Source organism: Sprattus sprattus (assembly GCF_963457725.1).
Source record: "Sprattus sprattus genome assembly, chromosome: 20".
NCBI lineage: Eukaryota > Metazoa > Chordata > Actinopteri > Clupeiformes > Clupeidae > Sprattus > Sprattus sprattus.
The window spans coordinates 11,553,565-11,569,192 of NC_137918.1; the positions used below are offsets into that span (position 1 = coordinate 11,553,565).

The 15,628-nt window shown below is 44.7% G+C and overlaps 1 protein-coding gene across 1 annotated transcript; it reads right to left on the minus strand.

The window, feature by feature from the left end:
* Positions 1–6,409: 6,409 nt before the first annotated feature.
* Positions 6,410–15,367, minus strand: stx12 (syntaxin 12). Its single transcript, XM_080859616.1, has 10 exons — positions 15,315–15,367; positions 13,381–13,572; positions 12,785–12,854; positions 12,247–12,346; positions 11,628–11,765; positions 10,978–11,021; positions 9,651–9,756; positions 9,450–9,522; positions 8,916–8,998; positions 6,410–7,796 (listed from the first exon to the last, which is right to left on the minus strand). The coding sequence occupies exons 2-10, from the start codon at positions 13,478–13,480 to the stop codon at positions 7,701–7,703; spliced, it is 810 nt and encodes a 269-aa protein (XP_080715742.1). The 5' UTR covers positions 13,481–13,572; positions 15,315–15,367; the 3' UTR covers positions 6,410–7,700.
* Positions 15,368–15,628: the final 261 nt, after the last annotated feature.

The window sequence follows — 15,628 nt, forward strand, 5'->3', positions numbered from 1 at the left end:
AAAAGCACACACACATACACACACAGACACACAGACACACAGACACACACACACACACACACACACACACACACAAACACACACACACACACACACACATACACACACACACACACACACACAAAGATGTTAAAGGTGGCGTGGTGACAGGGTGACCTCCAGGTCAGGAGCTGCTGGATGGAGGAGGAAACAGGCGGATCCAAACAAACAGGAGACTAAGCTGGGTACAGTTGATCTCTCTCTCACACACACACACACACACACACACACACACACACACTCTCTCTCTCTCTGTCTCTCTCCAGCGCTGGAAACAGTGACGGGGCGATGAGCCTCCATGGTAACCCCTCAACAACACAGAGGGGGTGTTTGCACGCGCATCGCCCCGGTACCCAAAGGCCCCATTTATCTGCCTGGCCTCATTTTGTTCCGTTGAAGCAAAGGGGTTAAATCCAACTGTGTCGTGCAAATCCTCAAAGGGATAAATTGTCCTTCAACATTCCATGAAGTCACCTCTACTAAAAAAAAAAAAAAAGATATAGCTCGGGAAAAATACTTTATCAATGTAATTTATTGGCTGGTTGTTAACGCACATTATCTAGCGAGCGTTGGTTGAGCCAGAGGGAGGCCTTGGAGATCTTCCCTCCGCGGCGCTTCAAGCATGGGTGGGGACGCGATGCCGAACAGATGATTAAGAGCCACATTTCACACACCATGTTACGTCATGAAAAGTTAGCAATGCGCTCGGATCCATAAATACATGAACCAGCTCCTCGTCTTCACACCCACAGATAAATCACCCCTACCTCTGGCGACCAGGAAGACTGAGAGATGATTGTAGAAAACTAGCCAGAGAGGAAGAGAGAGGGAGAGGGGGAAAGAGGAGGAGAGAGGGAGAGGGGGCAAGAGGAAGAGAGAGGGAGAGGGACTGAGAGAAAGAGAGAGAAAGAGGGAGAGAGAGAGAGAGAGAGAGAGCGCTGCTGTCACAGATAAATCACCCCTACCTCTGGCAACCAGAAGACTGAGAGATGATTGTAGAAAACTAGCCAGAGAGAGGCGTGTGCACCCAGAGGGACTGAGAGAAAGAGAGAGTGAGAGGGGGAAAGAGGAAGAGAGAGAGAGGAAGAGAGAGGGAGAGGGACTGAGAGAAAGAGAGAGGGAGAGGGGGAAAGAGGAAGAGAGAGGGAGAGGGGGAAAGAGAAAGAGAGAGAGAGGAAGAGAGAGGGACTGAGAGAAAGAGAGAGGGAGAGGGGGAAAGAGGAAGAGAGAGGGAGAGGGGGAAAGAGGAAGAGAGAGGGAAAGGGACTGAGAGAAAGAGAGAGGGAGAGGGAGAAAGATGAAGAGAGAGGGAGAGGGACTGAGAGAAAGAGAGAGGGAGAGGGGGAAAGAGGAAGAGAGAGAGAGACGTACAGAAGGGAGTGGTTGACATATTTCTGCAACTCGTTTTAAATTCCTCCAGAGATTTCTGGGTGGGAACTGATGACAAGAGGCTTCATGCACAGGCATCCATGTCTCCTTTTCCCCTCATCTGGCAGAGTCAGGGACTCTCGCTGCGCAAGGTCGAGTCTTGGCAAGAGCCAGAGATGGTCCTGAAAGCACAGCACTGTGCCCCTTAAAACATTACCCCACTCTCCAAGTTCCCATGATGCTCTCAGCACTGAACGCACTCACTCCATCTTGGAGACAGAGGACTTTAGTTTGACGAAAGAGCAACATTGGGGAACCAGCTGTCTCCAGACATCTATTCAGTGATCTTGTTTGGCTCTCTTGCAGGACCAATTCAAAGTACCGCAGCAAAATGCTTTTGTCAAACGGCTATTAGATATTTAAATAAGTGTGTAAAACATGTTATTTTGGTGACAATGACCGTTATTCCTCCAAACATCCTAAACTATAAATATAAACAATATATACCAAACTTTAAATATTCTATTCTATAGCCAACCATAGAATGCTGAGAATATAGGTGTTTGTTGGAGTTAGCTGAAGCAGTGTAGAAGAGCCTTCCTTCATTGAGCCTGTAGTGTGTAGACTGACGAAAGCTTGATTTCTGATTTATTGAAGCTTGATTATTGTTCCTCAATGGTAAGTCACTTTGGCTTGAAAGCAAATGAATAAATGCAAATGTAATGGACATGAAAGAGCTACATCAGGGGTGTGTTTGCCTTTCGAGGCCAATTCATGGGTTGGTCACGTCGTCTGCGGTTGAACTCTATGCGCTGCCCGCTCTCTTGCGCCAACGTGAGCACCCAGGGGTCCTCTGCATGCCGGCCGTGACCCAACATCTGCAACCCATTGCACCAGCCAATTATCCCTGCGTGAACCTCGTGGAACACTGACGCAAGCCAATGGAATGTAAACACCATCCCGATGGGAACACCCGTTTATTTATTTTCTTTTTGTGTTCTTTTTCCGTGAGGAGCAAAACTTTTTATGCCCACTGTTTATTCCATGGCAAAGTGTCGAGGCTTCCCTGCAGAAAAGAACATGGCAATGTGCATCAGCACAGCAAACACCCCTAGTGCTTAATCAGGTACTGTACACACTCAACGACATGGCAACCTTTGAAACGGGAGATGTACTCTTCTCAAAACTGTGGTTTGTTTCTTACCACAGTGACTGCAAAGCAGAGGGAAACCACAGCACATGTTTGTGCACACAAAGGGAAGGTTTGACCCACACTGCCTTAACAGGCCCGCATCATGACAGCAGTGCGTTGTGTTGGCCAATCGACTTGATATGCAGGAGCAACTGATATACATAACACACGATGCCAGAGGTTTTCAAAGCATCCAAAACAACATGAGTTTTGGTATGTGCACTGCAACGACTCCAAATGCTGAAGCAATTATGTACGTCAACAAAGATTGAGACACAAGGTCCCGTGGGCTCCTACAGGCGCTCGAACAAGTAACAAAGGTACTAATGCACTCCATATCGGCTGAGCTTATGCATCTGACAGTCTCCCAAAAAGCTCATATTCAAATGAGAAAAATGTCCATGTGAGTTCTTGCAAGCTATTATTAAAGAAAGGTGACGGAACTTTTAGAGGTTTCTGAAAAACCGTGGTGGTACCTCGTTTTAAGTGAGGCAAACTAAATATTTTCAAAAGCTCTGAGTGTGCAGTATTCCCATCGTAAAATATGTTAAATGCAAAGTTATTAAACCTTTAAAAACCAAAATGTGCGCTTAAATTCAAAACACAGATCGCCACAGGGGCTTGGGTCACGCGCAAAGCTGTTTTAATACAAACGACTTGATGTCTAACAGACCCATCAAAAAATCTTTCAAAAACAATACTGACAGTCTCACGCTTTTACATCGACATATCTGTATGTTTTACTTTGACATATTTTTTATAGCTGATGTGTGTGTGTGGGTTGGGGGGGGTGGGGGGGGTGGGTTAGTGGCAGCTGGATTTAATTCAAAGCCCAGGGTTTCTTTCCCTCACACAAAAAAAAGAGCCTTTGCTTTTCAAAAACTTCCCATGTCCCTCCCTCACCTACAGGGAGAGCGGGGAGTCCCTCTGGTAAGCCGGCCCTCTGTGGTTAGTCAGCTGTTTGCATGGCAAAGTGAAATAGACACCAAACGAACGAACAAAAGAACACCGAAAACGTGGGCGACCCACGGCCAAGACATGTGAGCTCCTATGAAAGGGCTGAAAGGGGCTGGATGCTTCTCTCTCTCTCTCTTTTTCATATTTTCTCTGCTTCTCCTCCTCTTTCTCTCCCCCTCTCTCTCTCCATGTCCCACCTTTTTAATCACCTTTAAATCCACCCATTGAATGATGCAAAGTCACTGATTATATCTCACAAGTAAATAAGTGCCACTCTGCGACTACTATGAGCATCAAATGAGGAATAGAGTGTGGAAAAAGGGGATGAGTGTCCGGGGGGGATCTAGAGTCGGAGTTTAATAATAAGATCTCTCGATGAACCACAGTTCAGACTAACTCAGTTTTGGTTTCGTTACATAACCGTCCAAGTGGCAGTGCTGGTGGGGAGGCATGATGGAAAGTGAGAGAGCACAGAGTCTGCCAGCTCACCGACGACTGAGTGTGTGTGAGATCTGAGAACACCGTCAAGACCACCAGACGCATGTATGCAGACACCTTCCACACTGATGGATGCTTCCTCACTTAACACACACATTAGGTCAGGGAGCATAGGGAAAACATGTCCAGCGAGGACCACTTAAATCGTCAAGACACTATGTTCGTCTCTTGACTTAACGACTGCACCTGACATGACAAATGCATGGGGTTTAACACGTTTTCTTTATAGCCGAAAGGGGTTCGAAGTGGGGGGCCTAGCACCTTCAAAGAGGCCTAAATGACTAACAGTTCAGGATGTGACATAATGCTGGAGGACCACAGCCCTCTGTGGCAACGCCTCGGTTGTTTCCCCGCGACCATTAAGCGCCTTCCTCACGAGAAAGGAGTAATGCGATATCCGTCATAATTAGCGCGAGCCTAGCGCCGTTTGTGCTCCACAGCGCTGGAGAACTGTAGCGGGGCCCCGTGCTTGCAGCACGCGGGGACTGGGGGGGGGGGGGGGGGCCCGAAGCTCTAAATTGTACAAAATGTACAAAGGTTAAACAGGGCTAACTATGACGAGATTCCCCCAGAAACTAGGTCAGCCTTGTCAGACTTGCAGACGTGTCTGTGGAACGTCGCCCGCTGGCTGAGTGAGGTGCAGATGGTGCACATCCGAGGGGGAAGGCAGATGCACCTTAGGTGCGCATACGGGACAGCAGCGCATGCAGCCAAAGACATGCGAAAGGCTGCCACAGAAGAGGTCAGCCATCGCAGTGCTTTCTCTGCATAACCAGCAGCCAAACCGCTGTGGAACAGGAACCTCTGTGATCGACACAGGTGTTGTTTTTTTTTTTTCAAGCCCCGAGGTCCGGATAAGCTGGAGCGGACGTGCCCCCTTTTGTTTTTTTATCACTCGCCCATTTTTCCACTGCGCGTTCTGCGACCTCTCAGTCATGGCAACAAAATCCATCACACGTGTTCAACCTCTCCCAGACTGCGATAGAACGAGCAGGCCAAAATCCATCATGGGTTTCACAGATATCTAGACCGCTACCGCTCGGCCTTCTGGGATCCCCATCGTTTTGTTTCCCTACTTTGTGCAATTTTCGACTAACAAGCACACAAAATTGGAGTCCTCATCAGTTTTTTTTTTAGTCATCCCGCCCTATGATGCAACAGGCTGCAACATCACATATCTGCAAACACTGCGTTACCTCTTTGTTTTTTTTGTTTTTTTTTTACTTCTGGGGCCCTGTGGATGGAGTTGTGGGCCCTGAGTAATACAAATGACAACTCCCACTGGTATAGGTGTTTTTGTAATACATACTGTATTCCTTGCCTTGCACGGTGGCTGTCAGAGCTCCTGCTAAAGGTTGATGCATTATAGGAGAAACATCTTGAAATCGCTGTGGAGATTGTTCAGAACTGCATTAATGCCAGACAATGAACAGAAATGGCTCTTAGCATCTAAGTTATAGTACACACTGGGGAGAACTGCAGACAAACTGTAAGGAATTTGAGCAGAGACAGTTTCTTTTTTGGCCTTCCACGACAACAGCAAGAAAATGAATGAAAACTGTCCTGGGGAAAAGAATCCATTTCATGATGTTTCACGATACTCAAGGATAACTCATGAGCCTGCACACTGACCATGCTCTGCTCCTGCTCACGCAAGATATTTGGGGATGTTTCAAAACTTTATGAAAGGAGCAGGGTTTATTACTCAAACGACTGTGCTAGCCTGTCAAGCTTACCATTGTATGAAATTCATCATTTGACAACGCCAGTTTCCAAATGTTTTTGGTCTTTCCCAAGTTCAGAACCAGAGGTGAAAGAGCCTATGGATCGTGCGTTGTTTGTGATTGATTGATTGATTGAAATATCTTTCAGTCGCTCTGCTAGTCATAGATAGCTCAACACATCACACAGGTTTTGATGACTCACCTGAGGGACATTTTGAATAAGGCAAGATCAGATGCCTGCCAGAAGCTTTAACATGACGGATCACATTCTGGGTAGAGGTCAAGGGGGAACCAAATCTTCATCAAGATTAAAAGATTGCAACATAAAAATGACAAATCTAGACCCAGGGATTGGTTTCCTCTCCAGCTCCACGTGAAAGTCCCCATCTTACCAAGGTCGCCAGAAAGACTGTGCAGCACTGACACCTGCTGGAATTTGTGATTAAGGCGTGGATCTTTTCTTTTAAAAGAAGTCTTAATATCCAAAAATAATACGTCCCTTCCTGTTATTCCTCATGCAGTTACAGTGAAGGTGTTGACAGTGGTTGGACTTTAATACCATTTCCCAGCAGGAGCTGTATAGTGAAATAGTAGACACCAAGAAATTAAGAAAAAAAGGTCACAGAAACGGTTCTTAAGACACTGTTTTACTTATACTCTAGAAGTAATAGAAATCATAAAAAACAAGTAGACAATCACTTTTGCTTGTTTTAAAAGTGTAGGTCCATTTCTTTTTTTTTTTTGTCCTTTACAACCTCTTATCAGTAACATTTCCCATTTGCTTATGTACAGATCTAAATCATTCCTTACAACAATCTGTTTGTGACGTCAGTTATACAAGACATTTGCAGAAATCACCACCATATATTAAGCAGTTCAAAAGTCACCATAATTTACAACATGGGCATATAGTAACTCCAACAATAACAGTCCAAATTCATTTAATATTCACTCTCAATATGGAACTCTAGTGTATGAACTCTAACGTATGCAGACACAGCAAGCCCTCTGGTATCACTGCAATGCTAATCCCTCTGTTATAACTGCAATGCTAGTCCCTTCGTTGTTTGATTTATTCTTACATCTTTGTTAAAACATGATTTTATTTTTCTCTCTCTTTTTTTTTTGTGTGGAGTGTGGCAATTTCAAGAGTTTTTAATATTGGAACGTGAACCTTTACAGAAAAACAAAAAACAAAACCAAAAAAAAAAATTCAAATAATCTAGTTTCCCCCCCAAAAAATGGAATTTACAAGTATTTGTGCGGAAAGCATTCTTCACTATGGAATCAGCGATCCCTAACCCTTTTTAGTTGTTTATAACAAGGACATTAAATAGCGATATCAACAGTAAATCGCCTGTGTGGTTACGACAACGTTAGTGTTAGTGCAGTAAATAGACAAGAATCAAAATGTTAGATTAATAACCTCATTAGAAGACACTCCCGCTCCAAACTCCATCACACAGCCTTGTTTGTTTACATTTATTTAAATAGAGTAACTGAAATGCTAGCTTTAGCTTAGCCGAAAGGAGAAAAACAAAAGAAAGAAAAGAAAAAAAAAAACGGATTTTGAAGCCTGCGCCACACCCAAAGCGTGCAGTCTGGCTGTACATGGCATGAGAAGCAGGGTTGCGTTTCACAAAGGTGTTACTGCATTACAGCCATCGCAACTAAGAGTGTTTTCAAAATTATACTCTTACTCTCTCTTTCTTTCTTTCTTTCTTTCTCTCCATCTTTCTTTCTTTCTGTCTGTCTTGCTCGCTCTCATTTCACGATGGATGTAGCACAATGGTGTTTTGTAGGGAGCGCAGCCAAGGGTTGACAGAAAGGGCATCACTTAAATAAAGAACCGAGTGCTTTGTTTTTGTTTTACGGAGGAAGAGAAACAGATGGTGAAAAGGCAGAGGCGGAGAGGGACATCTTCAGTTGGCCGTGGCTTGCCAGATGATGATGCCCAAGATGGTGAGGATTATGGAGAGGACCATGGCCAGGATGCACATCTTCTTGCGTGACTTTTGCTAGTAAGAGAGAGAGCAGAGCGGGGAGAATTTAGATACAATTATTTAATCAGGTCTTCAAAACAAGCATCCATAAAAACTAACACAAGAGGGCCCATAGAAGTCAGCTTTGTCACATCTCTTATTTCAGAAATAGAAGATTATTCTCTTGGCAAAAAACAGCCCAAACTATCAAAAAAAGGGTGCTTGAATTTTTAAGAATAGAGACTTGGTCAGACTGTACTTGAGAGACTGCCATTTGCCAGGCTATAAATCACTGCATAACCTGCCACTGCCCGCCTTAAATCTCAATGGCTACGCATTCAATATAAGACACGAATACGAAAGAACCCTGCAGACTATTCACTGATGGCGATAACGTGCTGCATATTCCTAAAACAGGAACTGACGTGGAGATCCAGAATGGCTCCTCTCCAGCCATCCGCCCCGCCAGCTGAGTTCCCTCCAACATCTGGGTCTCCTCACTCAATTACTATTGTGCAAGTCCAGATGTGTTTCTCAACAACATAACCAGCTTATGGGGAAACCTACTACTGTAGACCAACTGGCAGGGGGAAACAAATCTGGTGTGTGAAGCTCACATCCTTACCTGCTGGCAGCAGTAGCCTACATCCCTAGGGAATTCATTTGATTGATCATACATTTGATGATAATTTAATGAAAAAACCTTTAAAGAAAAAAAAAAAATGTATTTGGAAATAATAAACCAAAACAAAACCCGGAGTGTGGCAACAGCTGTGATGGCGGAAGGCTGGCGGTACCTGGTAGTAGGCGGCCCTAACCCTAACCCTAATGGCGGCCGGCTGGCGGTACCTGGTAGTAGGTGGCCCTAACCCTAACGGCGACAGGCTGGCGGTACCTGTTAGTAGGCGGCCCTAACCCTAACCCTAACGGCGACAGGCTGGCGGTACCTGTTAGTAGGCGGCCCTAACCCTAACCCTAATGGCGGCAGGCTGGCGGTACCTGTTAGTAGGCGGCCCTAACCCTAACCCTAATGGCGGCAGGCTGGCGGTACCTGTTAGTAGGCGGCCCTAACCCTAACCCTAATGGCGGCAGGCTGGCGGTACCTGGTAGTAGGCGGCCCTAACCCTAACCCTAATGGCGGCAGGCTGGCGGTACCTGGTAGTAGGCGGCCCTCTGAAGCTGCTCCGCTCCCCGCTCCACGTGGACCTCGGCGTTCTCCACATTGGCCTCTATACTGTCTGGTAATAAAACACACACATATCCACGCTCATCACAAACCTCATCACAATTAGGAATACTGTAGTGTTTGCAACACACACATATCCATGCTCATCAGAAACATCATCACAATTAGGGATACTAAAGCAATAAGCCCCAAGAGGCCTTGCTGCTTTGCAGAGATTTTAGAACAGGTAAGGGGAGTTGTTAGGCACGACGCAAAGCTGTTCTAAAATCAGCGCAAAGCACGGACTCGCGGGGCTTATAGCTTTTCTAAAGTATATTTGATATGGTTTCTGTTAATGCAACACACACACATATCCATGGTCATCAGAAACCTCATCACAATTAGGGATACTATAGTATTTGTTCACACATTCCCAGGCCAATGCAGAACCTACAACACAGGCTGTAGACGAAAGGAGAAAGTGAAGAGACTTGTTGTATTGCACAAGAAAGAGTTGTATTTACCGATCATTTCTCCCTGGTCGTGGATCATTACAGCAAGGTCTTTAAAAATCTGGTTTACGTCCAGGATGTCTGACTGGAGAAACACAGAAGGAAGAAAATAACATGAGAATTAGGGAGGGGTCTTTTGGCAGAATTTGGTTAACGTTTACACTTGAAGTGAGTGAGTGAGTGAGCGGGTGAAGGGGTGGGTTTGTGCTCTACCTCCAGCTGTCGGATGTTGGTCTCTCTCTCCTTGATGAGCTCCAGGTCCTCGTCTGTGATGGCCACTTCCTCTATTTGTGTGGTAGTCTGAGCCCAATCATCTTGGCTGTCGGTTTAAAACAGAATACAAACACTCTCAAACAGGTTCAGCTTCACCACAGAACTGGCGGCCTGGCCTCGGCTCCGTTAAGGACTAGTGTAAACCTCTGTCATGTGCTGCCCTCTGACCTCTGTTTGCCCTCTGACCTCTGTTTGCCCTCTGACGAGACAGAACTAGGACCCTAACCCTAACCCTAACCTCCGTCATGTGCAGCCCTCTGACCAGACAGAACCCTGAATAAAGAAACCCCTGCAGCTGGGGAGGATCGGTACAGGCTAAGATAATGAGCACAAAACCTACTCCAGTGATACTGGAAGGGCCCGGAGTGATAGGGGTATGTGATGGTCTGGGCTGAGGATGAGCTATGACTCCCCCCTGAGAGAGTACATTGAGCTATAACTGCCCCCTGAGAGAGTACATTGAGCTATAACTGCCCCCTGAGTGAGTACATTGAGCTATAACTGCCCCCTGAGAGAGTACATTGAGCTATAACTGCCCCCTGAGAGAGTACATTGAGCTATAACTGCCCCCTGAGTGAGTACATTGAGCTATAACTGCCCCCTGAGAGAGTACATTGAGCTATAACTGCCCCTGAGAGAATACATTGAGCTATAACTGAGCTATAACTGCCCCCCGAGAGAGTACATTGAGCTATAACTGCCCCCTGAGTGAGTACATTGAGCTATAACTGCCCCCTGAGTGAGTACATTGAGCTATAACTGCCCCCTGAGAGAGTACATTGACCTATAACTGGCCCCTGAGTGAGTACATTGAGCTATAACTGCTGCCTGAGAGAGTACATTGAGCTATAACTACCCCCCTGAGAGAGTACATTGAGCTATAACTGCCGCCTGAGAGAGTACATTGAGCTATAACTACCCCCCTGAGAGAGTACATTGAGCTATAACTGAGCTATAACTGCCCCCCGAGAGAGTACATTGAGCTATAACTGCCGCCTGAGAGAGTACATTGAGCTATAACTGAGCTATAACTACCCCCCTGAGAGAGTACATTGAGCTATAACTGCCGCCTGAGAGAGTACATTGAGCTATAACTGAGCTATAACTACCCCCCTGAGAGAGTACATTGAGCTATAACTGCCCCCTGAGAGAGTACATTGAGCTATAACTACCCCCCTGAGAGAGTACATTGGCCTGAAGTGGGTCAAAAGGCTAAATCATGAAGGATAAAGCCGGATAGTGATGAAGAGTATGAAGGCATGCTTACTTATCGAAAGACACAAGCTGCTCATCATTGCCACCATCTTCAGCCTGAATAAAACACAAACACACACAAAGCAAATGAAAGGGAAAGTTTGCATGTCAGCCAGTCTAAGCCCACTTCCATTATTTCTGAAGATGAAACGAGGATTTAACTGAACTGTTTAATTCCAGTGGCTCTAATTTTAGACTGTGTGTGTCTGATTGGACTTTTCTGAGTTTGCCCAGATGTCTACATTTTACATATGCACAAATACATTTAGCAGATGTTTTTCTCCAAGTGACTTAAGAGTATAGCTCAGGTATTTGTTTCATCAATATGTATACTCCCCAATTACTATCTCACAACCTGTCGTGAGACATGACTTTAGTATGTCTAGCAGCTCTCTCTGCCAGGGGAGCTCCAGAAACTGAGTGAGGACAGGCCTCCACCCTGCAGCACTGAAAGGCCTCTGGCACCAGAATCTCACACACACACACACACACACACACACACACACACACACACACACACACACACACACACACACACACACACACACACACACACACACACACACACACACACACACACACACACACACACACACACACACACACACACCACTGCCAGGGGCCAGATAGCCATGTGTTATTGTAGGATGCTGGCTAGTGTACCGAGAGACGTGAGCCGGCCCTCGCTCTGGCCACCGTCTCCTTCTCTTTCTCCGCTGCGCGTCGCTGCACGGCCTGAAAGTTGTTCAGGGCTGCCGAGAAATCGTTCATCAGCCGGTCCTTCTGGATCTTCTGTTGTCTCTACAGGGAGGACGCCAAACAAAACAACACGGTCTCTACTGACTCTCGTAAGATCACTATTAGTCAACTGTACCTGAGTTAGCTTCTAAGGTAAGGGGACTTACACACATTTGCAGATCAGGGAAATGGAGTGACAGAGAGAGAGAGAGAGAGAGAGAGAGAGAGAGAGAGAGAGAGAGAGCAAAAGAGAAAGAAAGAAAGAAAGAAAGAAAGAAAAAGAGAGAGAGAGAGAGAGTGAGAGAGAGAAAGAAAGAAGTAGAGAGAGCAAAAGAGAGACAAAGAAAGAAAGAAAAAGAAAGAGAGAGAGAGAAAGAAAGAGAGAGAGAGAGCAAAAGAGAGACAAAGAAAGAAAGAAAAAGAGAGAGAGAGAGTGACAGAGAGAAAGAAAGAGAGAGAGCAAAAGAGAGACAAAGAAAGAAAGAAAAAGAGAGAGAAAGAAAGAAAGAAAAAAAGAAAGAGAGAGAGAGAGAATATCAATAACCTGTTCAGAGGGTGATATGGGTAGTGGAAGGGAGCCCAGGTCTTTCAAGTGTTTGTTGGTCTCTTTTGCAAGCTGGTTTGTGTAGTGCTGACTCTGTTGGCTGAAAGGGAATTCCATGATTTTAGCAACCAAGTGTGCCATATCTACACAGCCAGAAAGGGGACATGGGCAACAACACAAACCGAGAGGCACGAGGGCACACTAGAGTTTCCAGTGCACACAAGAGTTTCTGGTGCGCACAAGAAAGTATTGTACTTTCTTGTGAGAACGGGAATTTCTATCATAAACACGGGATAGTTTCTGATGCGAGCCAGAAACGTATACGTTTAGTTTTTTTCACCCATGTCCCCTAATCAAATGGATTGAGTTCAAACTATTTCATCATTTTAACAGAAACACAGTCGGTTTTTACAAGAGTTTTAAACAAGAGTTAAAATTCTGAAATGTCACAAGTGTACAACATGAATTTAACCAATAAAAGCAACAGGGTTATAGTCAGTCTGTATTTCAGTGATGACAGAATACATCCAGTACTAACAGCTTATCCTGGAGTTGACTGTTGTCCTGCGTCGTGCCCAGCTGATTCACCAGGCTTTTGATATTGGCCGCTGTAGTAGAAAAAGAAAATCACATTTAATATAGAGAAACAGTGCTCAGTGCAACAATGGCCAAGCATTGCCTATGAAGCCAATCACAAAATCAGCCTATACAGTTGAATAGCAATATGGGGAAATGACAAAACAGCATTAAGTCAAGTAATATCAGCATAAAATATGGCACCACCTAATTTGTATCAACATTTATTTATAAATTATAATGTGCAATATGTGGGCAAATTTGATTACAAGTTCTGACAAGAAGTGGGTTTTATCATTCAGGATTTCACGAACAATGTACTACTGTATATTAGTGCAAACAGTATGGCTGTAGACACAACACAGTCCAGAGTGCATTTACCAGACAGGCCCTCTCAGGGCTCTTAACATTGGGACTTGTTGCTGAATGGTTCAAGAGCATCATTTAATTGGCCGGACACAAATTAAGGTACTATTAAGAAAATTCTGAAAATCCAAAATCTTCCAAGATTTTGCAAACCACCACCTTTCACACAGACAGCTGATTTCCATGACTTACTGTTTTGTGTGATTTTCTGAATGTTGGAGCTGCATGTTTGGATGAGGCTGTTGAAGTCTCTGGGAGGGCTGCGATAGTTGTCTGTTTTTCCGTAAGACATTGTGCTGCTGGATGGATGTGTGCTTCAACCCCTTGGTTGAAGGCAGTCAAGGGGGGGAACTGGTGCAGGGAGTAGGCAAGTTACTAAAAGTCCTGAAAGAGCAAAAAATACATTGGGAAATACTTCCTTTAGAACAGTATGGTTTCCAGTCGGGTCAAACGCTTACATTGCAAATCTGGTTCCATATACCTACCACACCCACTTAGAAGAAAGCCACACCCTCAGTTCATTAGAATGGATAAATGAGACTTCATAATATAATGTGCTTTAAGCTATTTCGGCTTATTATAGCACACTACATTATGTAACCTATTCAATAACTAGATCACCTGAAGTTACACCAACTTGTCTGGAAAAATAAGTCATCAGTACAAGTAGCGCTGTCTGACTCATCCATCCACTTACATCTAAACTGCTTATGAATAGAACCCAATGCCAGAAACTCTGGCTGACCCTTTCATTGCGAAGCGGAAGTGGACGGTAAACACACACACTGCCACTCAGGCACACGCTTTTCAGGAAATTGAACAGCAGCTTGAGAGGATGAACTCGTAATGTAAGCAGAAACGGGTAGATACCGACGCATGCATACCTGTGTCAGCCAGCAAAGGGATTACAGGTTGTCCCTGTCACATGGCTGTGGCTCTGGCTTAGTGAGATAACCTAAAGTTATAACGTGTACTGTACATGACATTAAGTAAAGCTTATTGCTATCAATGTTCTTCAGATCACACCAGTCTGGTTTTGCCGCACTGCAATCTTGCTAGTATTCTGTTTTATGAAAGAGGGGGAGGTATACAGCAAGATGACTTGACGTTGCGTACAGAGCACTAGCAACAGATTCCAGAACTGATGTTGACATTCGTTATTATGATCATTGAAAATCTTAGCTGACTTTAACATTACATTACAGGAGACAAGTCTTCATGAAGGGTTAACCCACGAATCGACTGCTACTGTTGACCTGAATCGACTTCAGTCAGCTGATGTGAGTTAGCATAGCCGTCCTAGCTAGGTGAGTTAACGATACAGATAACAAACATCTTAAAGACACAGTCTCTCTGCCCCTGAAGCACTGTGTTTGAATTGGCTGTGGCTTTGAGACACGGCCCAAGCCAATATGCTTGTTTACAGAGCCAAGACTGGGTACGAACAACAGAGTGTCTTTGATCATAAACACTGAACGGACAGCTGCTAAAGGACCGTGAGGAGCAATTAGCCAAATTTGACAAAAAGTGAGACCAGAATCACGAACGTACCTTTCGTCGCTAGCTAGCCGACAAATATACCTAGTTCGTAATTGCCGTTAACAATATAGAATATGTTAACTAGTTACTCATCCAATACGTAAGCCCAAGTGGATAACGTTAGAGCCAAAGGCTGGCACAGCGTCATATAGCGTGGCTAAAATCTTAGGCATATCAAACCAACTTTATTAATGACCAGGTACTTTAACCTACAATGTTAGCTAAGCCAAATCAACGTAGTTTTGACTGTCTAGTAAAAAACTAGCATTGGTTGAGTAGGATGACATCATTGCTTAGCTAGTCGGCTAGCTATTTGATCATAAACATTGGCAAAATTACCAGGCAGGCAAGCAAGCTAGCTAGCTAACTACCTTCATAGCAGACAATGTTGACCTGGTCAGTTACCGTTAGCTCAGCTAGTGCTAGCTAGGCTGGAAAGTGAATCAGGGAAGAGACCGTCCTTAAGTAACCACCGCCCTTAAAAAGTGAGCACTTTAACCATCCATATATATGACTGGTATAATTTAACGATCATCAATTATAACGAGCTGTGTAGCTTGTGTGCACTAAAAGCAGGGCATTCTTACTTGTGCTGATAAGACACCGGGCTCAGGACATCCGCTCAATAGCACTTTTCTTTTCCGCTAGAAGCACAGCCCACAAAACTGTCAGACTACGTGACGTCATTGCGCTCATGCTCAGCTGATACAACATCATGCATTTTTGGCGTGGTTACCATACTACACTATAGAGACAAAATCTTTAAAATGTGTGATTCTCTCCATCTAATTGTTGTTTTTTTTAGACTTTTGTTACACAAGTTGATGATATCTATTGATGACAGCGAACTGCAGATAGAAAAGCAGTTAACCTGTTCACAATTCACCCTTTGTTCGTCAAA